This window comes from Amblyomma mixtum, chromosome 3 (assembly GCF_055824585.1).
Source record: "Amblyomma mixtum isolate Tamu chromosome 3, ASM5582458v1, whole genome shotgun sequence".
Classification (NCBI taxonomy): domain Eukaryota; kingdom Metazoa; phylum Arthropoda; class Arachnida; order Ixodida; family Ixodidae; genus Amblyomma; species Amblyomma mixtum.
Window position 1 is genome coordinate 124,029,587 of NC_143014.1, and position 26,996 is coordinate 124,056,582.

At 48.6% G+C, this 26,996-nt stretch overlaps 1 protein-coding gene across 2 annotated transcripts; it reads right to left on the reverse strand.

The window, feature by feature from the left end:
• Positions 1–6,234: 6,234 nt before the first annotated feature.
• Positions 6,235–26,797, reverse strand: LOC149351703 (uncharacterized). 2 transcript variants are annotated; one of them, XM_089577075.1, is made up of 9 exons: positions 26,771–26,797; positions 23,112–23,429; positions 19,587–20,435; positions 19,116–19,121; positions 16,142–16,202; positions 12,290–12,453; positions 9,454–9,570; positions 6,650–6,835; positions 6,235–6,432 (listed from the first exon to the last, which is right to left on the reverse strand). In XM_089577075.1, exons 1-9 carry the CDS (start codon positions 26,795–26,797, stop codon positions 6,355–6,357), a joined length of 1,806 nt encoding a protein of 601 aa, XP_089433201.1. In that variant the 3' UTR covers positions 6,235–6,354. The 2 variants fall into 2 exon arrangements, with proteins under 2 accessions (XP_089433201.1, XP_089433200.1); XM_089577074.1 differs by lacking the exon at positions 19,116–19,121.
• Positions 26,798–26,996: the final 199 nt, after the last annotated feature.

Here is a 26,996-nt window from a genome sequence, read left to right on the forward strand (position 1 = left end):
CGACCACAAGTAGCACAAAGGTACGCAAGTGGCTTGTGATCTTTTTAGTCCCTTGGTCACACATTGCTTGTTGGGTGAACTTCACAGGGTACTGAAATGGCTGAGCACCGTTTCTCTGAAGAGTCTCTTGGTATCTTGAGGGACTTTTCTTGATGGATTTCCTGACAGCGCTTTATGGGCGAGGCTGTCCGCCACCTCGTTGCCTATGACACCTATGTGTAAGGGCACCCATTGGAAACTTATGGAGAAGCCTCTGCTGTGCAGATTATGCACCATGCGTAGAGAGCTAAGAGATAAAGCGTCAGTAGGGAATCCGCGCTCTAACCTTTGAAGGGCGGATTTTTAATCCGTCAGTATCCCAACAGGTTAAGCTAGACAAGACCCTATAGCTTCCGTAAAGCCGCCTCAATGGCAACGCTTTCGGCCGTTGTGGAGGACACGACTTTAGTAAAGCGTGCAAACCAGGCAGTATTCAAAGAAGGAAATGAAAAGCCGCTGCGCTAGCTCCTGTCACATTATCCACAGGACCATTGTGAAAATTTGAAGGTAGCAGGCACACGTTGTTTCTAAATGTTCAGGTACGAGCGAACGCGTTGCCGCCAAAGGAGAACTGCGCTTAGCGTGCACGTGCGGAATAATGACCGTAATATCGAGGCTCGCAAATGATCAGGGTGGTTTCTCGAGCATGAAGGCCTAGGGAACAAAGAGTATTAAGTGCCAAGTAGGCTCGGGAATCAGGTCTCTTTAGGAGCCGCTTCAGAACGCCCAGCTACCGTCTATGCGAGGCGGCCAAGTTGCATTAGTAACCATTGTGAAGTGACAAGGCTAAGAGGTTTCAATAGCGACTCATGAAGAACTTCATTGTTCGCTGCCGCCTGCGGAACTCCAAGGGCTCTTCTTAGGCCTTCTCTGAACACAATTTCGAGACATTCAAGCTGTGATACCGAGAGTGGTGGTGGTGGTGACGTGACACTTTTAACAGCCTTTATGTTAGGCGTTCAATGGGTCCTGGGCCAAGGTGACGAGGGCGCGTTGCAGTTTGAGATCCAGGGAGGCAAGCCAGATGGGCCACGGTGGGGGTGGGGGGAAAGGATAGGCGAGGGACTGGAAGGCTACGTGGCACTGTGTAAGGTAGTGTTCTATGTCTGCATATGTGTGTGCACAGTTTGGGCACTGAGGTGTGGAAATGTACCGGTGCAGATAAAGTTTGGCTGCTGTACGTAGAAGATTAAACTGTATTCGGCGAAGAATGCGAGCTTCACGGATTGATAAGGATGGGTGTGGTGGTGGTAAATCAGGTAAATCAGCTAAGTCCAATTTTTGCTGCGTGTAGTATTCGTCGACAGTGTGTCTGTAAGCCCTGACCGCCTGTTCCGTCGGTGGGCTTGTCCATGGGATCCCCGGCGCCCGGTGTATAGTATCGCAGGCAAGCTGGTGAGCCAGCTCATTGCCGGGAATGCCCATGTGACCAGGGATACACCGAAGGGTCACCGGTCGTGGGCTTAATGCTATGAGGGCGGCATCTAAGGACGATGAGGTAGGGAAAGGGAGGGCTCTTTCATGGAAGGCACGCAGAGCTGCCTGCGAGTCTATAGACAACGTATGCGGGGGCGGGGGGTAGGGTGGCAAAGTGTGTGATGGCATCGGCAATCCCGTGTATTTGTAAAGAGAGCGTGGAGGGTGGGGAGGTGTATGGACCGGTTGTCTGAGTGCTGGTTGTAGAGAGGCAAGGGTGGAGGAAGAAGGCTGCTGTGGAGCCCGCGGTTTCCGTGAGACAGGTGTCTGTGTAGGCCACCGCCGCAGCGTCCATGGATGGCTTGTGGTTGTATGCGTATGCTTGGCGGCGGCCTGCGTGTGTGTGGGCGGATATGTTGCGTGGAATGGGTGCGAGGCGGAGGTTAGGGGGGTAGACCGGAGACTGCGGTGGGTCTGGGTGCGTAGGGAGTCTGGGATAGTATCCACCGCCGAGCTGGTGTACTGGACAGGTGGATGATTTGTCTCTCCCGGTGCAGGTTAAGGAGGGCTGGAAGGGGATGGAAAGGCCTGTTCTGTACAGGGTGTCTGTAGAAGCCTGAGGGCGGAGTCCTAGTGTTACTTTGTATAGTGTATTGAGGGCCCGGATTAGTTTGTCTTGTTGTGTACTTGTAATGGGGCAGTAAGCGATATAGTACAGGAATTTGTTCAGGGCCCACGCTTGAGCAAGGCGGCTGGCATGTGTCTCGGAGAGGCCAGCATGTTTTTAAGACTATGCGGCGGAGTAAGTGTGTGATTTAGTGGCATGTGCGTATGGACTGATTGATGGCAGAGGTGAAAGTGTTGGAGGTCAGTGGCATACCTAGGATGCGACAAGAGTCGACACGGGGGATGCGCTGTCCCGCTAGGGTGAGGGAGATCGAGGGGTTCATCGTACGTTGATATTTACTGCGTGTTATGAGTAGAAGTTCAGATTTCTCCGGAGCGGATTGCAGGCCCGCTTGGGAGAGGTGTGAGGAAATGGTGTTAAGTGCCTGTTGGACCTCTGGACCTGTGTAAGTGCCTGTTTGGACCTCTCCCTGTGAGCCACTGGTGACCCACAAGGAGAGATCGTCTGCATAGAAGAGGAAATGAAGGTCGGGAATATCGGCTAGGGCCCGAGCGAGCGGGACCATGTCGAGGGTGGAATTAAAGGTAGTTGGTACATTATGCGACTAGTCACCAGTGCTTCGTGCAGTCTGACTACTGAGGAAAGGTGGTTTCCTCATTGTTCACTCGTGATTCTACGGATCACATTCAGGCGTGAAGGTAGAGGTGAGACAGTCGAGTCCACAGCTCGTCGCCACTGTAGACGGAAGTCAATAATGACGCCTAAAAAAGACCATGTGACTGAATTGGAGGATGTAAGAGTGACCAAAGTCTATCTTCAACCGCACATAACGTCTTCCTACACCTGGAAACAGGACGAAGCTGGATTTTTCCACTGATAGAGATAATCCTAAACCTTGAAGGAAATCTTGTACCGAAAGTAGGGCCTGTCGAGCTGTCGGGCTAATCGCATGTCTTGGTAGCCGGTAAAACAAAGATGAATGTCTTCTGCATATATTGACATACGCACATTCCTGCAATTTTTCTGCAGTGAATCGGAAAGGCCAGCCATTAAAATGTTAAAAATCATGGAGGAAAGAGCACCTCCCTGAGGCACACCTCGCGATACAGCCCTTTCGGTGCTTATGGTATGGTACTCCCTAACGGCACTCGAATTTCACGATCACTGACGAAGGAGTGAATGAAAGCGGATGGCCCTGTACTCCTATACCTTGGAAACAATTCAGTATTGAGCTCTGGAGGACATCAAGAAAAATGACTTGTGTGGAAAGGCCAAAAGCTCTCTGACGTTCTATGTGGCTTACTAAGTCCAAAACGCTATCTTGTGCGCTTAAACCTCGGAGGAATCCAGTCATACGTGTTGGCAGTGCCTTGCTGTCCTCGAGCCAGCACGATAAGGGTTCACATGCAAGCTTCTCCATCTGCTTAGCCACATAGGATGTCAGTGACACGGGACGATACGAGGCCATGCAGGTCCGTCATCTCTTTGCCAGGTTTCAGCACTGGAACAACACAACCTACCTTCCATGGCGGAGGAACGTTGCCAGTCTCCCAAACTCGATTGAGGTAGTTGAGGAGCGCCTTCCTGTGTCCCAGAGGCAGGTTCCGCGGCGTTTGGTTGGTGATGGCGTCAGGACATGGTGTACACCGTCGCCGTAGGCCGCTGAGCGCTGTCTGGAGCTCTCTAATAAACCTCTAAGGACCCTCTCTAAGAACCTGGAGTATAATCCTTTAGCGTGCTCGGCAGAGGAATTTTCAGATGCGTTTGTACATGCAAATTTTGGAATTGACCTCCGGCCTCCACCTGCTTCCTTCACGTCTCTCATGGACGCCCCGTTCACGCTTAGGGGTCAAGCCTACTCCTCATGGGCATGCTTGAGGATCCGGTCTTGTATGTCCGAGTCCGAGCTGCACAGTAAGGTCTCCCAGTCACCTGAAAGTAGAATTTTCCCTAATTCTAGAAGTAGGGGGGGGGGGGGGTCCTCCTTGTATCCCGATAGTATATGGTTGATGATAGCTCTCTCGTCACACAGTGTGCATTTGGGAAACATTGATTTCGGAGCATAGAGGAGAGAACCACCGGGTTATAGAAGGACTTTGTTTGGAGTCTCCTTCAGGTGACTTCCTGCTCCTTATTGAGCCTCTTTTGCGAGGGCAGAAACTTCCTTCGTCCAAGGCGGAAGTGGTGGGTTAGATCATGAAACGAGATTAGGCTATCCTTTGTTGTCCCCAGAGCGGAGGTTGTCACCACCCGGCAGACTAAACCTCGGGCTGTCTGGTGAGCCGCCTCATTTTCAGGGTTGACAGAGTGTGCCGGCACCCAAATCAATTCAATCTGTATATTTGGGAAGGGGATCTCATTAAGAATATTGAGAGTGGATTGTGCAGTTCTACCCCGGGCGAAACTGTGTATGGCAGTCTTGGAGTCGCTGATGATATCTGCCTGTGAATCTGTGATGGCCGAAACGATGGCTGCCTCCTTAGCCTTTGAGGATGTGCGTACACATTTGGAGGCTGAAAGGACTGTGGCGTGTGCTCCTGTAATCCCTGCGACTGCAAATGCTCTGTTGGGAGCTGGATACTCAGCACGAAGAAATGCTTCCTTGAACACTCTCCGCGTGCCACAAGCTTGGCACACACGTTCTATCCAGTGACCTCGCGTCGTACATGGACATACTAGATCACGGGCGTTGCAGCTCGGATGTCTGCACTTAACCGATCTAGCGTAGTGAACGCCTTCGCGCCGCAGCAAATGATATGCCGTGCGCTCGGAAAGCATCTCTCCGCTTTGAAGTAGATATAGAATCCTGAATTTCCATGCTTCATTGTGGCTCATATTTTCCGAGATGAGTGGGTTAGTGAGTGACAGTGCTATATTTTTGCCTACTATTCACGGCGCACGTTAAACGCTAACGGAAGCCAGAGTCACCCTTTTCAAGGCGTTCCCGCACTTCCGCTGGACAGCGGCTGGGTCGGCGACGTTAGGCTTGCCGACGGCACAGAAAACGGTTAGGGAACTGCGGCCACATTGGCATTCTATGTTACGGGGGCCAATAGTGCTTGCACACGATTTTCGTGCGTAAGCGCGGGCCCAACTTTCCGTCGAGCGATGTAGTACGTTGAACCGGGCTGTGTACGTGCTCTACAATACGTGTACGATAGTCCGAACGCGTTAGCATGCTGTTTTCATGAAGCTCCAATAGTTTAAAGCTTGCTGAACTGTGTAGCTTTTAGCATTCACAGTTCATAGTTTCCGTCTTCAGTGTTTCCTTATTCGCTCACGTACACGTTCTGTCCAAGGGCGGAGTCTATTGGGGGGCTCCTTGCACCATGCATTTCTTGCTTTCTTGGTCAAGAAAAAAAAGTGTGTGTGTGTGTGTGTGGGGGGGGGGGTGTCAGTGGAGTTTCCCTCTTAAAATTTCTCGTTTGAGGCCTCTTGAGTCCGCCCATGATTCTGTTCTAAGTGCTTAGGCTACACGCGTTTATTGCAGAGGCTTTACACATCAACACTTAGCTGCAGATGGGGATTTCCGGCAAAAACGCAGACAGCTCTGCTTCTGCCCGCGCATCAGAATCCCCCGAATGACTTTCCTTTTGCAGGCTCTCAGAAATGGCCGTGCCAGGCGATCTATGCAACCTGCTGTGGAGAGCACAACAGCGCACACAACAGCAACTCCGATGTAATACTGCGAGCCTGATTGATACAATGCTACCCATCGCAAATGCGATGCTGAAATAGATGACGCGCAAGCAGCATGAAATGAATAAAAATCCAACCTTTTCTTCTTCTCTTGGGGCTATGACTACTGGTTATGGGGAAATTCAAAACATAAAAGCTCATTCTCTAGATGGACACGTCAGCTGCGCCATCGGGAGAGATCAAGGAGCTAGTGAAAGGAGGAAGAGAAAATAGAGCCGTAGAGCGAAGGGCTCAGACTTACGACCACTTCAGATTCTTAAACGTACACCGACATCGCACAGCACACAGGCGTTTTTCGTTTTTCGCCTGCATGGAAACGCGGCCGCCGCGGCCGGGATTTGATGCCGCACCCTCGGGCTTTGAGGCTCACAGCTTGGAACTCACAGGGAGAAACAATGCAGTGCTTTATTGCTGACAATGCAGCAGAAGAAAAATCCAGGCTTCAGGAAAACTCCTGAGGATACGAAGGCGGTGAGGTGTTCCTGTCACCCAGGTAGGCATCCAGATGAGAAAATTTCGTGCAGATGAATTTTTTCACGCGTAGGTAAACGTTTACTGCAGAGGAATCGCGACTATTTTGGCTTGATAAGTTCGTCAAAGAAGGGAGTTACCGCTTCAAACACCTTGTCGGGGTCCTCTTCGGCCGACACCTGGAAAGAGGAAAAGATAAAGTCTTTAAGGAACGAAACAGCGCAACTAAAACGAAGGACCAAGAAAAAGAGAGACACGAACACGCGCTGTGAAAGTCTTCGCATGTAGAAAAAGAAAAAAAGGAAATAAAGGTGCTAGTATTGGGCATATAGGCGCTTGAAGGGCAGTCATTGCTAGTGGATCGCTTCAGCTGCCAGCTAAATGCGCCTTCTTTACCTTGTGCACCACGGTCTTGTACTTGTCAAGGACGGGTTCTGACTCTTCGTGGAAAAGCTTGATGCGTTTGGTGATGGTCTCCTCGTTGTCGTCCGCGCGGCCGCTCGTCTCGCCCCGCTTTAGGAGCCGTTCTTTCATGGTCTCGTCCTTCACCTCGAAGAAGAGTACGTTCGTGCACTTGCACACCTGCGTTCCATTGGGAAAGCATCAGAGTCATGGAACATCCGAGTTTTGAAACACCGCAATGGAGGAAGAATACAGAGATAGGCAGGTTTCACGGAGAAATGTCCGTCAACTGTGAGTTTGAAGTTGATATACTTGAACCCGCTAACTTTATACGGAGAAACCACATATATAGAGGTGAGTTGCTCTAAGTACGGAGTAATTAAAAAAATTAACCGCAACTGTTGCTGTTAGATGAGACCCTGATCGTAACCAAGTTCCACAGCGTCCACTGTTATTAAAGGTTTGCTGTGTGGGGATTGCGTAGTTCGGACGAAATGACATCATAATCGCGTGATCATTATCAGTGACGTCATCATCGGCCACATTAATGGGTAATATCTCATATGACTCACTGTAATGTGACCCATTGTCAGCCGGTCAGATGACTCGTCAAAAGGCCGTTACATACATACGAGGGGGTACCCAAAAGAAACCGGACTAAATTTTTTGGTCGGCAAATCTTCTGTGGTACCGCATTTTGGCACTACAAGCGCATAGAATGAACATTCCAGAGTCAGTAAGCCCAGTGCCGTCGTTGAAGGAGGTCAGACTAGTTTAGGCAGAGTTTTTGAGTGACGACTGTTTTGTGTGAATGTCGTTTTTGCAATGGCTGATTTTCGTGAACAGCGTGCGCCGGTGAAATTCTCATTTTTGCTCGGAAAAAGTTGAATGGAAACTCTTGAAATATTAAGAAAGACGTACAAGGACGATGCTATGGGGACAACTGAAGTGTTCCTGAACCGAATCCTGAATCAAAGTACAATCATGCCAATGGAAAACTTCAAATTCACCTCGCCTCAAGAAAGCTCGTCAGGTGAAACCAAACCTCAAAACAATGCTGATTTGTTTATTCGACGTGAGAGAAGTTGTCTATTGAGAATTTGTTCCGCAGGGTCAGACAGTTAGCCAGGCTTTCTACTTGGATGTTTTGAAAAGATTGGGCAACAGTGTGCGGTGGAAGCGGCCAGATTTGTGGTGGTCGGGTGACTGGTTTTTCGATCATGGCAATGCCCCTGCTCACACAGCCCTGTCTCTACGACAATTTTGGGCCAAAAATGGCATGACCCCTATTCCTCAACCCTCATAATCTCCCGACCTTGCCCCGTGCTACTTTCTTTGTTTCCTAGAATGAAAAAATAGGTGAATGGAAAGCGTTTCGCTGATGTTGCTGAGGTGAAGAATAAAACGACGGAGGCACTGTCAAGCATCACAAAAGATGAATTTAAACAATGTTTTGAAAAATGGAATGAAAGATTCGACAAGCGTATCATTGCAGGTGGGGAATACTTTGAAGGATATTGAAGGTCTGTGCTTAAAATGTGAACAATTAAGTTCAAACAAAAATAAGTCCGGTTTCTTTTGGGTACCCCCTCGTACATGACCCCTTTATACAACATGGTCCCAATCGCAGCTCAGAGTGACATTACGTGAACGCTCTATGAATTTTTTTCTCTTTTGCACGCAGCAGAAGCTTCTGTTAGCACCAGATCAGCTGAATCTTCGCGCTGAATTGCAAAAGAGGAGAGCTGGGATAATAACTTCCGGTGAGAATAATAACTGTTCACTTGACCCTTTATGTGAACTTGTTCCCAGTATTGTTTTCGGCATATGAAGCAAAGTGCTCTGCGGTCTATTTATTACTCACTCATCTTACGGCGTTTTGCAACGCTAACAAGCAGTATATTACAGCTAGATAACTACTAAACACACACACACACACACACACACACACACACACACACACACACACACACACACACACACACACACACACACACACACACACACACACACACACACACACACACACACACACACACACACACACACACACACACACACACACACACACACACACACACACACACACACACACACGCGCGCGCACGCACGCACGCACTCTAGGTAGTTGAGGCATTATAAATTAATAAGAAAAACAGTCTCTGCTTTAAGGTCCGAGAGAGGGCAACTGGCATTTTGCACACCCGAAGGTGAAGATAAATTAACTGGTAAAATGTTACTCTAGCGGTAGATAGATTGATTAATTTATTGACTTTAAAAGTTTGTTGAGATGACTTAGTCCAGTAGCCTGCTCCCACCGAAGCCGCGGTTACCTGGTGGTTCGCGAGAAAATACTGATGAGGTCAAACAGTGCTAATACTGGGGAAGATTTTATTTTTCACACACATCTCTGTTTTCGTGCGAAATGTCTAAGTTTGGTGTCTTGGAGAAAAGAAGGGGGGGGGGGGGGGCGAGAAAAGAGGGGTTGCTGAAAATTGGAGCACCTTCACAATCCTTTGCGGACAGCCCTGCGCGCGCCGATGGGTGCTGCCTTTTAGTACAAAATGAAGATTTCTGGCTTCATCGGAACTTTGGCCTGAATTTTCGACATTTTGTAGCTAGATAAAAGATTGTCAGATGTCGATTCTAATAAAGTCTATCATATAGATTCATGACGCCACCATTCAATGGTGTTGAAAAAAACACCGATCTGTTACCGAGAAAAAGCTATTGCGCTAACCGCAGGCGTTATGATGGGGTGTGCAACAAGCGCACGCGGACGTCTTAAAAAGACTTACTTCAGCCTCGAACCGGTCTCCCTGTTCAGTGTTTCTGGGATAGCCATCGATGAGGAACCCTTTCGCTTTCTCTAGGTCCTTCTTGATGCCTTCCTTCAGCAGTTGCAGCACAATGTCCTGTGGAGAAAAAAAAAAGCACAGAATGCAAAGCTTTTAGTGTCCCATCAGCGCCTACACGGCTAACGAGATAGATACTGGCACGAGAGTGCGGACAAGCGTGCCTGGATCAGCATAATTGTATTAGGCAGCCGAGGAGCGTGCCTTGTGTTGCGCTTTCTATAATTTCTGCGATCTTTCCCTGAGTCCTGCAGTAAAATTTTTACAGCGAAAGCTTTAATAGCTTTGTACAAGCCATTTAGTAGAAGCAATCTTGGGGGTACAACGGCAGCCGTGTAACACGTTATGCGTAACGCGGTCGCGTAAAGCGCGACTGAGGTGTCCACTGACCCAGGGAGACAGTTATGCGCCTTTCCTTTCCTCAGAACCAACGAAGGGTGCAAGCGGGCCCTGGAGTACTGAAGTGTGCCGACAACGCAATCGAACCGAATACCGCAAGCAGAAGAATGCCGAGTATGCACGGGAGCGTATAGACGCCAAAACGGGTCTGTGAGACACCCAACCGGGCAATCAGTCGCCTGTGAAACGTCAAAATGGGCCTGCCACTCCAGACCTCTCGGCCGCTATAGCCAATCAGCTTCCGTTGATTAATGCGATAAGCCGGTAAGTTTAGACCTAATAATTTTTGTTTACAGCGTTAGCTATATAAGCGAAAGTACCCGGCCAGGTCGTGGTGTTGTTGTTGCAGTAGAGTAGTAGTAGTGGTAGTGGTAGTAGTCTACGTAAATATCCAGCGTCCGCGACCACGTGGTTGCCCCTTCGTCGTTACTAGTGAGGCGCGCGCTCGCAACATCGCGGCGCCAAATGCCTTAAATGCCTTAATACGCAGCTCAAGATCACATCCCGAAACGACATCATGGCTGGGCATACTGTGCGTCTGCGAAGTAGCAGCTGCAGCAGTCATGATAATTCCGCCAACGGCGACGCATCAGACGCGTTGCGGAAGGGGCGTGGATGCAGCCGAGGCGTAACGTTGTGCTCTGAACGCTGCACATTTGCGGGAGGCCAGAACCACAAACATGAGACGGGCCGAACAGAGGTCGAATGCTATAGGGACGCTGCCCGCAAACGCGCTGCGCGGGAAGATGCTCAGCTCCGTGCCAACACATTTTTAACACCATAAAGCACTCGTTGAAGCCCTCCGCAAACAGAAACAGACTCGTCACACACCCATGCGTGACAGCAGAATCCAAACAAATGCAGCGATCGCAAAAGCATGATGGACCAGCTAGCCCTCATTATGCGCATTCCCAAGGATGTAATCGCCATTTAATTTTTATTGCGCTTTGCTTCCTTAGTTTAGGTTTGAAAAGGTGCCTTCACATTCGATATCACCGTAAGGTCATTCCACTAGAAAAGATACGTATAGGCAGCATTCTCGCGTGAGCGTTTAATTACCTCGCTGCTTCGTGTTCTTGTGGCTGTATAGGGCCACATCTATAGCTTTTGGTCTTCGCTCCGTCGTGTCGGGTTAGCTTGGTCACGATTGCACACGCACTCTCAAGTCACCCTGCAAGAGTTTCCCTCATCCACTCCGGATGCATGCAGCCAATGTGACCTGCACCGGAGTTTAAACTTCGGCGAGCAGAGAAGGTACGCATTACGCAACAGCGTCCTACTCAACCCAAGCACCTTCCAGAACGGCATATTACACGCCGGATAAGTTATGTATACAGGCCTCGGTCAGGGTTAGACTTCACACCGGTTGTCCTGGAATTCTGGGCGCATCTATCGCTCCAAGCTGCAATGGGGTATCCTTGCAACCGACGCACCTGGTGCTGACGCCTTCGACCGCACTGATAGACCCTGTGTCGTGACTGGCACCGCCGTGTCCGTCCGAGCACCGCTCAACGCAATCGGAGTCTTGGGCGCGTTATGTGCAGTCGCTACGACCGCCAGGTAGGCAGCTTGGATTAACTCACTGCTATCGTATATGCACAGAATACGGGTTGCCTCAGCCGAATGTAACCCCTAATTGTAATGCCCCACTTCCCAAATAGGACTCTGCGGCCTGTGGAGCGCTTACGGAACGAGAAGTGCAGGCTTCACTGTGGCAAGCCAAAAAGATCGGCAAAAATGCCTAAATGAGACAGAGGGACACAAACGATAAGTCGATATATGAACGGCTGGTTTGGTTTGGTTTGGTTTATGGGGTTTAACGTCCAAAAGCGACTAAGGCTATGAGAGACGCCGTAGTGAAGGGTTCCGGAAATTTCGACCACCTGGTGTTCGTACTGGTGAATTTCGCGAACACGCAAATAAATTGAGCCGCGGATGGCACGGCATGAGTGGCTCGCGTGCTCTATCAGTGTGACAAGGAGTGACGCAACCGCTGGTTCAACTCCTATCTCGGTGTCTTGAAGAAATGTCAGTTTCCCATCGTGGGGCGCGGCGAGTGTAAAGCTCGTTTCAACAAAGCTTATGGCTGCGAAAGCAGTTCTCTGCATTCAGTCGTTATCAGTCTCGCTACTTTTTTTTTTTTTTAGTGGTGAACCAAACTTTATTATTTGAGTCAAGGCACAATGCACCCTACAGCCTCACGCCGTAGTTGACACACAAAATAGTGTCCATACATTTGTGCATTGGTGACTTCTTCCTACGAATGTCAGTTATCGACGTACCCCCGATCGCTGCGTAGATAACGTGTAAAAACGTATACGACAGCGGCCCCTCAATGGGCTCAATGAAGACTTTTCTTTTGAATGCGAGGCGTTCGTACCAGTGGGACGAGCTCTCCCTTCGTCATGATCTCGTTCATCTCCTTGCCCCGGGCGCTGCCGGACTGCACTTCCGCCCGCAGCAGGTCGCCGGAAGAGATGTGCGTGAAGCCATACTTCTGCGCTATCTTGTCGCACTGGGTGCCCTTGCCGGAGCCGGGGCCGCCTGAACGGAAAAGGAGGAAGTACCCCATTCATTAGAGAGCTTTAGAACACGGTAACCCAGAATTCAGCGCCGCACACTCCGTGTCCACCAGATCAAATGCTTGCGATGGCGTCGCGTGCAAAGCCTTGCTTGCAGAAAGTTCCTGTCATGTCGTCAGCATTTTATGACTAGTTTGTTATTGTCAAGCATTCGCATATGCAGTATAGTATGATAAAGTGAGAAGTATGGAGAGTTTTTTGAAGAAAAGTGTCCTGAAATATTATTAAAATGTAGTTCTGCCTTTCATTGGAGTTGTTATCCAGCATACACTTACTTGAGCGTTGAATGATTTGTAAAATAGAATAATTATACAGCTTCCAAGTAAGATTGTCTTGGATAAAGAAAATTACTTGACTGCAGTGGCTGAAGCTGACTGGCAGTCGATTATGTCATTGCAGGATCCTCAACAATCTTATTCACAGTTTTTATCTCTTCTGACCTCATTACTTGATTCCCACTCAGAAATAAGAAAGTAAAAAAAAACTAGCTTCGCCACAGAACCCTTGGCTTACAGAGAGCCTTCTTAAAGCAATGCGCAAAAAAGAAAATCTGTACAAAAAAACAAAAAGGCAGCCCTTCAACCTTAAACTTTTTGCTCGGTATAAGCAATATAAGAATACCTTGTCTGCTTTACTAAAAACAGCTAAAAGAAATTATTATGAACAAAGATTGCACGAGTGTGGCAACAATATGCAGAAAAAATGGGACATAGTCAACTCATTCTTAGGAAGAAACGATATGCGCAAAGAAATACCTTTGATCCAACATAACGGTATCGAATACAGTAACCCCCAAAAAATTGCAACTGCTTTTAACTGCTTCTTTAACGAGAGCAGCAAGTCTCTTAGGGAAGCTCTCCAACCCCCTGTATCTAGTCGCCTCCCACACTCTTTTTTTCTCTTTCCTACCACACCACAGGAAATAAATGACATAATCCGTAATTTGAAAATAACTAGTCCTGGCCTTGATAACATACATCCTGTTCATATAAAAATGATTGCGCATATAATTGGTGGCGTCCTATCACATATTGTGAACCTGATGTTTAAATCTGGCATTTTTCCACATGAACTGAAGCGCGGAAAGATTATTCCGGTCTTTAAGAAGGGTGATAATTCTTTAATGACAAATTATCGTCCAATTTGCGTACTTCCGTGTCTGCACAAAGTAATTGAAAAGCTAATCGCGAATCGTCTCGTTAAATATTTGGACAAATTTAATATATTATCGCCATATGAGTTTGGTTTTCGTTCTGGGTATTCTACTGAACTTGCTCTTATAACTATTACAGACAAATTAAGAATTGCCATAGATGAAGGGAAATTTTCAGGAGCCGTCTTTGTAGACTTGTCAAAAGCTTTTGACACCATCAATCATCCAATTTTGTTCACTAGGCTAGAAGAAATTGGTATCGCCGGCCCCCCGTCATTACTGCTACAAAATTACTTGCAAAATAGATCACAAACCGTCACTATTTCAGGTGTCTACTCTGATGTTGTGTTCACAAACTCAGGTGTGCCACAAGGTTCTATTCTGGGTCCCCTCTTATTTTTTATTTATATTAACACATTACCAAAGTGCCTCGCTTCCTCCAATTGCATATTATACGCTGACGACACCACAATTTATACCTCAGATTCAAGCGTTACTAATCTCATATCAAAACTTAATCATGACCTGGACAATCTTCTATCTTGGTGCAATCAACACAGTTTGACCATCAATCCTAGCAAAACAAAGTTCGTTGTTTTCAGCTCGCATCAACGGCAGTCACTTTGCATTCCTCCTGTCTCAATTGGTCAGTATCTAATAGAAGCTAGCGATTTCGCCTTATTTCTGGGTGTGCATTTGGACAGCAATCTAATGTTTCATAAACACATAACCAGTATAAAGAAAAAAATGGCATACGGTTTGAGAATCCTTATTAAAGCTCGTTCGTACTTTTCTAACAGTACATTAATATCCTTATATTACGCATTTATACATCCACACATCAGTTACTGTATAGTATGTTGGGGAACCACGTAAGCTACCCATCTAAGATCATTGCAGATAATTCAAAATCAAGCCATTCGTATACTTACCTACAGTTCTTATTACACTGATGCAGCCTTCATTCTTCAGGATCATAACATCCTCTCCGTATCACAGCTTGTTAGATATTCTTTTGGCATTCTCATGTACAAACTTGTCAACAATCTAATCGCTCTTCCTCTCATACCACAGTGTTATCTTGTAAACGCCAACATAACTCGGTTCGCACTCAATAAAAATATTGTCCTACCTAAAGTACGCACCAATTACGGGAAACAGGCAATTCATTTCTCATCAGTTGCTGTTTGGAACACTATACCGATAGAACTAAAAAATGCTCCTTCAATTTTCAACTTTAAAGCACACTTTAAACGATCAATCCTTAGCAATGAGCCCTAATTCTGATTAATTTGTTTTCATTTCTTCCTACATGCATTTTGCACTGCTTCATGATCTTCATTATAATTCAGTATGACATCAGCTTGCTTAGTTATGTACAGCTTTATATGTTTCGGTGGTCCTTTTTAATAGCTTTTATTTCTCTCCCATGTGTCTGCTTTAATTGTATCTCATACGTGTATATTCTGTTTTGTATATTTATCTGATCTGTCGTATGCTGTTAAATGTTTTACTAGATGTATTTAATCAGGAGGTCCCATTACAGTCTCTGACTTCGGGACCTCCTTCTGCATAATATGCTGTACTCTCAAAATGTATCAACAAATAAACTGATTCTGATTCTGAAACGCAATTAGGCACACACTCATGTATCTTCGATCATGACAATAATTCATAAGCCAGTGATAAATTATTGCTATGTTACTAACTATCAAACCTGGCCAGAACAGCAGCAACCGGGTGTCACATTTCTCAAGCTCAAAAACACAACACCAGGTCGGAGGGCACGAGTGCCCATTATAAAGTACGGTTGGTACCCTCCGATGCTAGGGTTGGAACGCAGTACCTCCAGTAGAAAAGCCGGATGCACGTAAGTGCCTGACTCCACCTTTAGGTATCTGTGGATTAATTCATTCAGTCATCAGGCGAGAACTTACAATAATCTCGGATAGTTAAATAATATCGAGAAATCGCGGCGTGACCCAACGGATGCGACAAGAGCAGGAGGGATAAGCAGAACAAATTAGTGTGTCGCTATGGAAATTTTGGCGCACGAGGTGCGAATCGTTAGTGCCCTATACTCATCTAATACTGAATATGGCGCATTCAACGAGCTACAGTGTCACCCAGAGCGCCCCAAAAAGTATGGATGGTAGCGACCGCATAGGGTTCTGTTACTTCCAGCCCCTCATTATGTGTCTGATACCTAGACAGGCAGGTAGCCAGAAAGACTGGGCGCCTACCCCTTAGCCTTCACAACAAGCCACGTACCGCTCCCTCCCACTGCGTGAAAGACTAAAAGCTGACTGCCTGCGCGTAGGCAACTGTTAACGGGAGACGAGGCCTTGTCAGGCTCCATGCCTTTTGCCTTGTCTTCCACTTTCAGTTGAAAGAAAATAAAATGTTTCTCTCTCTCTCTCTCTCTCTCAAATACCTAAGGAACAGTGCAGGAAACAGTATGCCAGTCGGCATTCTGCATGCTACCCAGAAGGCTTACCAAAAACGAATATGACAGGAACCTTGACGTCAAGAGGGCCTTCCTTTGGCGGAGCATCAGGCTGCGTATGCAAAAGCAAGAGGCAAAAGTTTGAATAAAAACTCCGCACACATGCTTGATTTTCTAGTGCGAGTTCGCGCAATGTCTGCGCATGTGTCTCTTTCTGTGCTTCGTCGCTCCTAAGCAGCACGTACTACCTCCATCTAGCTCCAGTACTGCACTGCTAAAACTTCCTGTGCAGGGTCTTTCACCACAGATTTTACACAATTTTTTTAAAATGGGCTTTTCGAGTTAGAAGAGAGCTCTTTCGGTAAGAATTGTCAGCGGTGTAGTACATCAGAATACAGCTAAGACGTGCTAACTAGCAAACTGCTTAACTAATATTGAATAGCTAACTTTTTAACTATTACTGTTAGGCGCCTTAATTATTGAGAGGGGCGTAGCCCTCCGTAAGTAATATCCATATCAGTTTTTAGAATTTCGAAAACGCGGTTACCCTCGGCGCTGTGGCCCAACAAATTCTGGCTAAATCGCGCAAAAATGCATGCGCTTTCAAGAAGCTTGCAGGCAAAGCAACCTCTCCAGTGCCTGCAGCTCGTCGATATAGACAAAATCTGTTGAGCGACAGCACCGAGGGTAATCAGGTTTTCGAAATTCTAAAAACTGATATGGATATTGCTTACGGTGAGCTACACACCTCTCAATAATTAAGGAGCTAAGCACTGATAGTTACAAAGTTAACTATTCAGTATTAGTTAACCATCCTGCTAGTCAGCACATCTTCGCTGTATTTTGATGTACTACACCACTGACAATGTTATGGCGAAAAAAGCGCTCTTCTAATTCAAAGAGCCTATTTTTGAAAATTGTGTAAACTCTTTGGTGAAACACCCTGTGTACAGAACCGGTGGTTGCCTGCAGCTCATGCGCAACGGCAGATGCGCATCACAACCTCAAGACCACCGTCGAGTAATGGGGGTCAGAAGAGCAAGGTTCCGGGCTAGTTGGTAATGCATTTAAAAGAAAGAAAGACACACACGAGCGTGTGTGTGTCGTTTCTTCATGTGTCCGTGTTTCTTCGCGCTGTTTATTCTTTTTAAATGGGGGTCAGGCCTGAGCCAGAGAGGAAGGAACGCGCAAGTAGTCGAGCGTTAAGTAACGGCATGAGACGGGTCCTTTCGTCGTGCTTGAAGCACTGCATGGCGGTCACCCGCAGACGTGCTCGAGAATATAAGGGTGCATTTTTCGGCTCCCTTGTGTCGCAGTCTTCGCGCCCGGTCGGCAAGCGGCCAACCAACTGCCGGCCCCAGCATTTGTTAGCCAATACGCATATGGTGACCGGCGTACATACATGTACATTGAGGCAAGGCTATGAGCCACCCGCTGCCGCGATACGCAGCCGATCGCCCGTCTCGCTGCTTACAACGAGGGCATCGAAACAACACGCCCTGTTGTCTCGGTCACGTACGCCAGGGTCCATCAACGAATCTCGATGAACAGTTTGGAGCGGCGGCATTCCAGTTCACTAACTGCGTACTCCAATCGGCAATTGGGAACAAACTTTCCTCCGCGAAACCGAAGTGCTCGTTTCAGTGGGCGATTTAGATTCAGATCCATAGTTCTCATTGGACCATGATGGATATCTTGCTCCTTCATGGATTCGCTAAGCTGCTCTGGATCGCCGATTAGAGTGCGCCTTTTGGTTGCAATGTATGCAGAGCGTTCCATCCACATCATAGTGGAAAAAGATTACGTGCATGCAGACCGCATGCAGACCTGCTCTCATGACGATGAATTGCTGACATGGTAGTGTACTTGAACACGCGCCATTTGACTGGCCGCATTACCAATTAATTCTATATTCTTACGGGCGAATAGGGATGTACGCGATAAGAACGAGCACGAATGTCATTCATTATACAGGGTTCTCTCATTTCTGCCGAAAAAATTTGCGCTTGCCTGTCACAAGTGGGAAAAGAAATGTGATTATAAACACTGCTGACAACAGCAAGAAGCTTCAAGCGAACGTAAGCAAAGTGAAAGCATACGTATAACGTTGTGAACGACAAGGCTTCAAAACAGGCGCGCAGCGCCACATTCCCCCTTTGCAGCTAGCAGACCACCCTATCCTAGAGATGTTTGCATTTACATCAAATGCTACACACTATCCTATCGCCAGACGATTGTTTACAAATATCAAGTACCAGAAAACGGGGCCTGGTTTGTTTTAGAGCACTTACGCCGACCTCGCCTTCCTTTTGCGCAGTACCTTGGTCGCTTGCTTTCAGTTCCTAAATTCAAAATCCGGATTTTCATACCAACTTCCAGTATTTGAAGGGCTACTACAGTCGGATATGACTCAAAACGAAGCTGCGAATTCCCTTCAAAGGAGGCCCTCAAGCCAATGGCGTCGACAGATTCCCATGAGGTCGCGGTTAGTCCGTGGTTAATTCCTGTCAACCTAGAATGACTTGGGATTAACAAGGTATTAACCGCGATCTCTAGGTTTGGGCTAACCACAACCTCATGACAATCGGTCGAAGCCATAGGCTGGCGACTAGCGTGAGTTGGGATTAACCACGGATAAATCAAGACTTCATGAAAATCGGTCGACGCCATTAATTGGCTGGAGGGCCTCTTTTGGTGGCATCTGCCGCTTCATCTTTGGTTGTATAAAAACATAAAGCTACGTCACGGACAACACGAAAATATTCGCACTTGTCTCCCTGTACGCTGTATCTGAGAGGAACCAAGAAAGCAAGAAGCGGGAGGTTTGGCATTTTGTGCGCCTGAACGAAGTGTCATCATCATCATCATCATCATCATCATAATCAACCTGATTGCACCCACTGCAGGGCAAAGACCTCTCCCATGTCTCTCCAATCAACCCTGTCCTTTATCAGCTGCGGCCACAGTATCCCCGCAAACTTCTAAATCTCATCCGCCCACCTAACTTTCAGCCGCCTCCTGCTACGCTTGCCTTCTCTTGGAATCCACTCCGTTTCCCTTAAGGACCAGTGGTTATCTTGCCTTCGTATTACATGCCCAGCCCAAGCGCATTTCTTCCTTTTGATTTCGACTAGGATGATGTCATTAACCCGCGTTTGTTCCCTCACCCCCTCTGCCCGCTTCCAGTATCTAACGTTACATCTCTCATCTTTCTTTCCATAGCTCGCTGCATTGTCCTTAAGTTGAACCCTTTTCGTTAGCATCCACATTTATGCCCCATATGTGAGAAGCGGTAAGATACAGCTGTTATATGCTTGTCTCTTGAGGGATATTGGTAAACTGTCATTCATGGTCTGAGAGAACCTGCCATAAGTGTCATACCCTATTCTTCTAGTTATTTCCCATTTCATGAAAGAAATGTATCCTATCTTTAGCTGTAATAAGCTAGGCCGGTGCCACCGACTTTCTCCAACGTGCAGCTGACCGCATGCCTCACCTTTTTGGCATCGCTGGCGGGCTTGTCTTCTTTCTTTTCCTCTTTCTTTTCCTCTTTCTTATCCTCCTTCTTTTCATCTTTCTTTTCTTCTTTCTTCTCCTCTTTTTTTTCTTCTTTCTTCTCCGGCTCGGGCAGCTTGATGAATTGTTTGAAATCAATCTGGCGGCAGAAGTGCTCGAGCTGCTGGCGGTCCAGTCTCCTCAATTCGTACTCGGACTCGTACTCGGACTCAGACTCTGAGCTGGATTCCTCGGGCGGCGGTGGTGGCGGCGGAGGCGGTGGGGGCTTAGACCCCAGCAGTCCGCAAAGCATACCCATGAAACCGGGCGGTGGTGGGGGAGGCGGCGGGGGAGGAGGAGGGGGCTTCTTCTTTTTCTTCTTCTTCTTCTTCTTCTTGCGCTCTCCGGTCTTCTTGAGCACGTACAGATCTTCGAAGTCCTCGGGAGCCTGGCCCATGAAGATGCCGCCGCCACCGCCAACTCCGCCCATTCCTCCTGCACCGCCTCCTCCTCCTCCTCCTCCTCCGCTGCTGCTAGCACCGCAGGTGCACACGAGGCGCCCTCCGGCGCCGTCGTCCAAATCCGCTTCCTCGTCGTCGATGCTGGAGCGACGCCCTCGACGGCCCTGGCGCCTGCGGCGCGCCCGGCGGTCTTCGAAACGACGTTCAGACTCGTCGTCAGCGTCGAAGTCTCGCTCGCCCGGGTGCACCATGCGACTGGACGAGCCGCCGGCGGCCCGTCGAGAGCGCGAGCGCATGGCGCTGGCCCGCCAGCGAGGTCGGCGCCCGTCGGATCCGAATTCGGCCTCGAATGTCTCTTCGCCGCGCAAGTCCGAGAACAGGCCCGGATGCTGGATGCCAACCCGCGCAGGGAAGAAACGGTTAGCTTCCTTTGTAAAGGGACGCGTATAAATGGCGCTCACGTTACGTCAAGAACCCCCCCCCCCCCCCCCCCGATTGACCTCCACGCATAGCTTCAACGCTGCTGGTAGTGAAGGTCAAATCAGATAAACACCCAGCTTTGCACCGTCCCCTTGGTGCTCCAAAATGGCAGCCGCGATCACTTGGTGCTCTCGGTGGAAGTGAGTGTCGTAGGCCTAATGGGCCGCGGGGCTCCGTTGTGCACGCCTGGGGAGCATGCTTTCCACATGGCGCAGTATGCGCCAAGTGAAACCACATAATGCATGAAGGCATATCTGGGTAACAGCGTTTGTGACTCGCTACAGAAGGCTGAGCGGCACGGCCGAATATTGGACACGGCGGCAGCAATGGCGGCGCGCGGGTCCACATTTTGCCGCGTCGCCATCGCGATGCTGCGAACTTCGGGGCCCAAGGTTAATCCACGTTTGCCGCGCTGTGCGAAGCAGCCGGGCGGTTACTGCCGGCGATTTCGCGACTGCATCCTCCTGCGTAATAATCATCTGTCATCATCACTATCACTAATGTTCTCGCTGCACAGAGTGTATGCAAGCGAGGGAGAACGAGAGCAACAGGTTCAGCAAGTACTAGCGAATTAATAACTTCCAATGATAAAAAATCATAAATAATAAAGCAACACCGGAGAATGACGTCATTTTCGTAGTAGTTGCATGAAACGCGGCGTTCGCACGCTTAGCAACGCGTTCTAGAAGACATTGTCCCGAAATCGGCTGCCGTCACTGTAGGGCCGCTGCTCACAACGCAGCTAGATTGCCTGCAGAGCCCTATTGGCGATGCGGCGAAACGTGGATTCCATTGCCGGCGACCTGATGTAGTTATAGTACATCGCAAACGCACCATCGTCACGGTTTCTCATCATGCGTCATGAGGTTCAGTAAAGCATTAAAGTCCGCAAAATATTTTGCGTCTGAGAAACCCTTCAGCGTCTAGTTTCAAGGTTTAATTAAGCAGAACGGCAAAATCAGCGGAAATTTACACTCCAGCAAAAACCAAAAAAAAAAAGAAAGCAGTTTCAGCTAACCAAATGGAAACTTATTTTGTTCGAAAGTTCCCCTTTTTTTTGTTGTTGTTTTCAGGAACGCTGTTCTTCCAGCACCGCGGGCGAAAAGACACCGACTGAAATACAGTTCAGGATAATGCGAAGATATAGCAGACAACGTGGTGTGCTATTGAGTATTTCAACTCGAACACGCGAAAATACGGGATTATACAGTGTCAGGTAGCTTCGTTCCGAACGGTTTTCCCCCGCTCCGAAGTGCGCGAATAGACTGGTACGCGTATACGACGACTGCAGCTGACACTCCATGCCACAGACCAGCGGGGGACTGCTGCCGAGTACGGAAGGTTTGATGAACGCACCCATTATCCGCGGTTGTTTCGGATTCGTCCTTTGCTAAATGAGCGAGTAGCACGTTCACATTAGGTTACCTTAGCTAAAGGTACGCCATTTATGGGTGTCTGACGTTTACAGCTTCCTCATTGAAATCCTTGACTCATCTGTATTTTCTTTTCTTTTGTGCTTGTGAGTGCGCTCTTCCACTGCTGTTGGGATTAGCTGCCAGGCGACATCGCCGGCAGAGGGCGCAGGGTGGCCCTCAAGCTGCACCAACGCAGCTTTTTGCCTTGCGTCCTCTCTCCTCTGTTACTAATGTAACCTTGTGAGAGTTAATAAAGATGTATGTATGTATGTATGTATGTATGTATGTATGTATGTATGTATGTATGTATGTATGTATGTATGTATGTATGTATGTATGTATGTATGTATGTATGCATGCATGCATGCATGCATGCATGCATGCATGCATGTATGTATGTATGTATGTATGTATGTATGTATGTATGTATGTATGTATGTATGTATGTATGTATGTATGTATGTATGTATGTATGTATCTCCAGTTGATTAAATTCTTATCAAGCAATTAAACTCAAATCCTTCGTGCATCTCCAGCTGTTTAATAAATTTAACCCAATTAATTTGTTATGTATGACATATAAGGCTCCTTTGCTTGCTGTAGGCAATCTCCAGCAATACTGCCTCATTTTCACACCCGCAACATGTGCCACTTAGTGTTTACTATTCGCATGACGTTACGTGGGGCACCAAGGCATAGATAATTCTCAAGGCGAAATCGCCAGCAAGAGTAACCATACCCACCAATCCTGGACAAAGGCATTTTTGAGCGGAAAACAGTTTATAAACGCATTTTTTTATATATAATGTAAGATTTCAGTATAACAATCCATATATCCGCAGACCACCCGACGGCAGTCTTGCATTTTGTTTTTTTTTTGCTATTAGCGTTTTTGCTAATCGTCAAAAGCATTCCCCATTGGTTTTCTATGGCAGTCTTAACTGCTCGATGCAATCGATGGAAGCACTAGATTTTTTTGCACATCAGACGCCTCCAATATTTCCATAGGAGTACCTTACAATTTTCAATATTCGAAATTTTTGTCCCAGAATGTTGGACATGTTCGACAGTAGATCGGCGACCACCACTCAGTGTGAGGCAGCGGTTGGAGCACTGCATTCTTGAACAACAGGCGCGCATGCGTGTGCGGTAGTATCGAGGAGTGCCCACCATGCTTCCGAATGTGGTGATGGGGCTGCCGCCGCTGGTGGGGTACCCCATGGGGCCCATGCTGCTCACGCCCATCATGGTGGCGGGCGCCTCGCTCATCATCTCCAGGGCCATGTACGAGGTGCGCGCCGACGGTGTGTTGATGGTGGACGAGACGGGCACGGCGGTGACCGCCGTGGTAGCCGTGTCCGAACCGTCCGCCGACGCGCTCACCACCATCTTGGACGCCGCCTTCTGCTCGCCGGCACGCGGCGGCCGCACGCGCACGTTCGATTTTGGCTTGAGTACGAACGTCGAGTTGCTCTGGTAGCGCAGTTTCTGCGTCACGAAAGAGCGAAAAACAAACAAACAAACAAACAAGAACCGTTTTTAGTTTAATTTCCTATCGCTCTGTTTGCACTTCTTGGACTGAACCACGCGAGAAGGTGACGCTTGTCTGAGCACAATTCTAGGGAACTACCATTAAGCCCGAAGGCGTTTCACAGCACTAGTTTTATAGGAAAGTGGACCGGTTTCATGACATTCGGCGCCCTATTTACTCTGACGCCGCTGGGCCATGTGAAGCGATAAGCGGTGGTGCTGGGCTTGGTAGAAGAGGCTATCTTTTTTCCGAATAACGCTTAGCACACCGTATAGGCGTGTAGCACCTAAAAAAGATACCACAGACAAAAAATGCATCCCCTCAGTGTTTCGCTGCTTTTTGTTCATTCAGCGGTATAGGACGAGCGTCCTTTGAGCCGCGTGGGATAACAGCTGCGGAGGGAGCTGCGCCGGCCGACTGCCGAGGCCGCACCGTTATTCTTGTAAACGCTCTTGTGCCACATCCAAGACGCAGAGTCGGATCTTTCTGCTAGGTGATTTCAAGTTAGAAATCGTTATCTAACCGAACAAGAACTTGTCTTGGAAACAAATTCCTCTAACCCCACCGCTTCACGCAACACGTGCGTAAGACCCGGTTTTCGCAAGCCAGTGTCGTGCGCAGGACATCAACCGTATCACGAGTAAAGTCACTCTGCAATATATGCGTTATTTCATGGGCAGTCTGAACCTGCGTCCCGCCGTTACAAATATGACACGTAAAAGTTACCAGAGGATCACCAATGATGCTGCTGATTACAGCGCTATTTGCCTCGCTCATTGAAATGATGATGCATACACGTACAGCTAAGCTGAAGACCGCAGCGTCTTTGATGTACGAGGTGCGCGCCGAGGTGCGCTGCCGCCGCTGTGGTCCTTGTGGTAATTTTTTTATTGGCTTTTGACAGTTAACGTTTGGCAGGGCCTACCCGGTTATCCAACGGGATATTGTGTTTCCTCCGTTATGGGAGGGTGGCGGCTCCAACGTCTTTGAACGCGTGGACTATATCCGCATGAGCTGGGTGGGCGTTGAAGGGTCTTGGAGTTATCTCGAGTAGAATATTCTGGCAACTAGTCGACGGTATCAGTGTTCCTAACAGAAGTTTTCCTTTAAGCGCGGCCAGTGCTTTGGTGTTCGTGTTTCCTTTTACTGACTCGGCTTGTGACGTTTTCTCTTCGGGTTCATATTACACAAATACTGCATCAGTATTGTGTAAGGCAACACGAAAAAAAGGCATACATTGCCTGACATAAACGTCAAGTTGACGTCGTGGTTCCACGAAAATACTTGCTAATCGGTGACCGTATATATCATATATGCCGTGGTCTAAATAAATAAGCTTTCTTCTGCGACGGGCTACACACATGCTGCCGCGCCTTTACTCCATACTCTTCTGGTCGGATAAACCACTCTGCCTTCATTTAATGTATGCTTCGCTTGTGAAGCCCTGAAAAACAGTGTTGGAGGCCTTTGAAACTAATTTCCTTGCTAGTATGATAGAGGAATACCTTGAAATTGATGGAAATTTTCGAGAGATACTTCTGACCAGGATTAAAACGCGACCTTGCTTGCTAAAAAATAAGATGGCGAACGGAAGCCGGGACCATCAGTGTCTTCATTTTCTGAAAATTAGATTGCTGTGCAAAATAGCAGAGATTCTTCGCGCCGTGATCGCCAGGGGCTGGCATTTATTCTGCCTCACTAAACTTTGGCGGCCTTGTGAAAGCCCCGGCTGGAGCCAGTGTTTCATGGTCTCAATACTCAAGGCTGGTGCGCGCGTAACAATGAGGGCCCGTGACTATAGCTCGCGCCCTCCGGTAACCTACAGGCAGTCACGATAGCTGCATGTAGTATATCCAAGGTGCTGTTCATTCAGGCACTGCTCTAGTGTGCGAACAATTTGGCCCCTGATTCGCTGATTCCCGGGGTTTAGATCAGGGGGCTACTATTCGCACTTAGGAACAATGATGGGAAACGCTCATTTGCCCTGAGTGACCGCATAGCCGAGGGCATGAAACAACTAAAAGTAGACATCGGTCGCCGATTGCCTTCCCGGCTATACGTTAGAGGAGAGAAATGACGACGAAGTCCTGCTTGAACTGAGCCACGTCTGGAGACTGACGGCTTTCGATAGAAGCAAGAGCAGGAAAACTAGTGAGCGGGAAATACGCCGCAGTAAAGCGCATTGGGTTCAGTCACCAGTGGCGCCGGGTACCCACCGGTTTTCGAATGGGTATGAGATTTCCACCAGCCTGGTGCTCAGTTCTTCTGGGGTGAAATGCTTGGGAAAAGGGTCTTGGACCAAACCAGTTAAGGCGATCCACCAGCGTTTACATGTAGCCTATTACATCTGGTAGCCACCCTATACATCTGGCGCGATGGTGGCGGCACACGATGTTGCATATTAAAGGCACCGCACCGCTTCCGGCGCAACCGGTTTCGTGTTTTTTCTGTACTTGCTGCCTGGCTCCTCGCCCGCTGTGGTTTCGTCCTCCCGATGCTGTCGGATGTTTTTAAATTCATGCGTCAGGCGCGGGTAGATCGACAAGGTTAAGTCGGCTTTCGCGATACATGCAAACGCTGGCACATCATCGCATCGTGGTAGATGTACTGTGCGAAGGCTGGCGCGTGTTCTCTACTCCCTCCCTCTCTAGCGCCCGCGGCAACAGTGGGGCTGCGCGTATGTAACGAGACGCACGGTGCTGCCACCATCAAGCGAGGGACATACTATGCGCTTGCACGTCGTATTACCATGATGCGTAAGAAAACGCGGTCCTCCCCTGTCGCATTCATCTAGACGCGGTTGTAGAACCCACGTTGAAACATGCGGGTGATAGCTGTCGCTGCAAACACCATAGAAATACGACGTATCATGCCTACACCCGCTCTGCGGTAAGTAGCCTTCCTCTTCTGTGGCATATATCCGCACAATGCTGGTGAAGTAAATGAGGACGGAAGATGAGGCATCATTGCCGCTCTGGAAGACAGGGCCGGCTGAGAACGCGGCGAGCGGAACAACGCTGCTGCGGCAGAGATTTGTCGCAACCCTTTGCTCAGAGCACGTGCAGGCTAATCCAACGATGAGGCGGCAAGCTCAAGGGGGGCAAGCATTCAGACGTGTCAGGCAGGTGACGTCGCACTGACTTTGCCCAGCACAAGCTACTCTTCCTGGCGGGCGGCGCAAGCGACCCGGCTTCACTGGCGGCGACCACTGAACTCCGCGCGAGAGGAAGGTCCTGCCCTCGACCGCGAAGCCGGCAGATGCGCCCGGCGCAGCGCGCTGGTAAACATGAGGCCTCACCGTTCTCTGCGGGTGTTCCGCCGCCATGGTGGAGTCCGCAGCAGCGCACGCTGCTCCCAGAGATCGACTACGGTGCCCCTGGCTCCCAGGCGGGGCTCAATTTTGAGCTCGTTGAGGAATCATTGCGGCGGGAGCCCGCTGGCCTCCATCGAACCGCCGAGGGCGAGCAAACGCGCTCTCGGCGCGTGCTCTTCTTCGTCGGCGGCTTGCTCGCGCCACAAGGTTG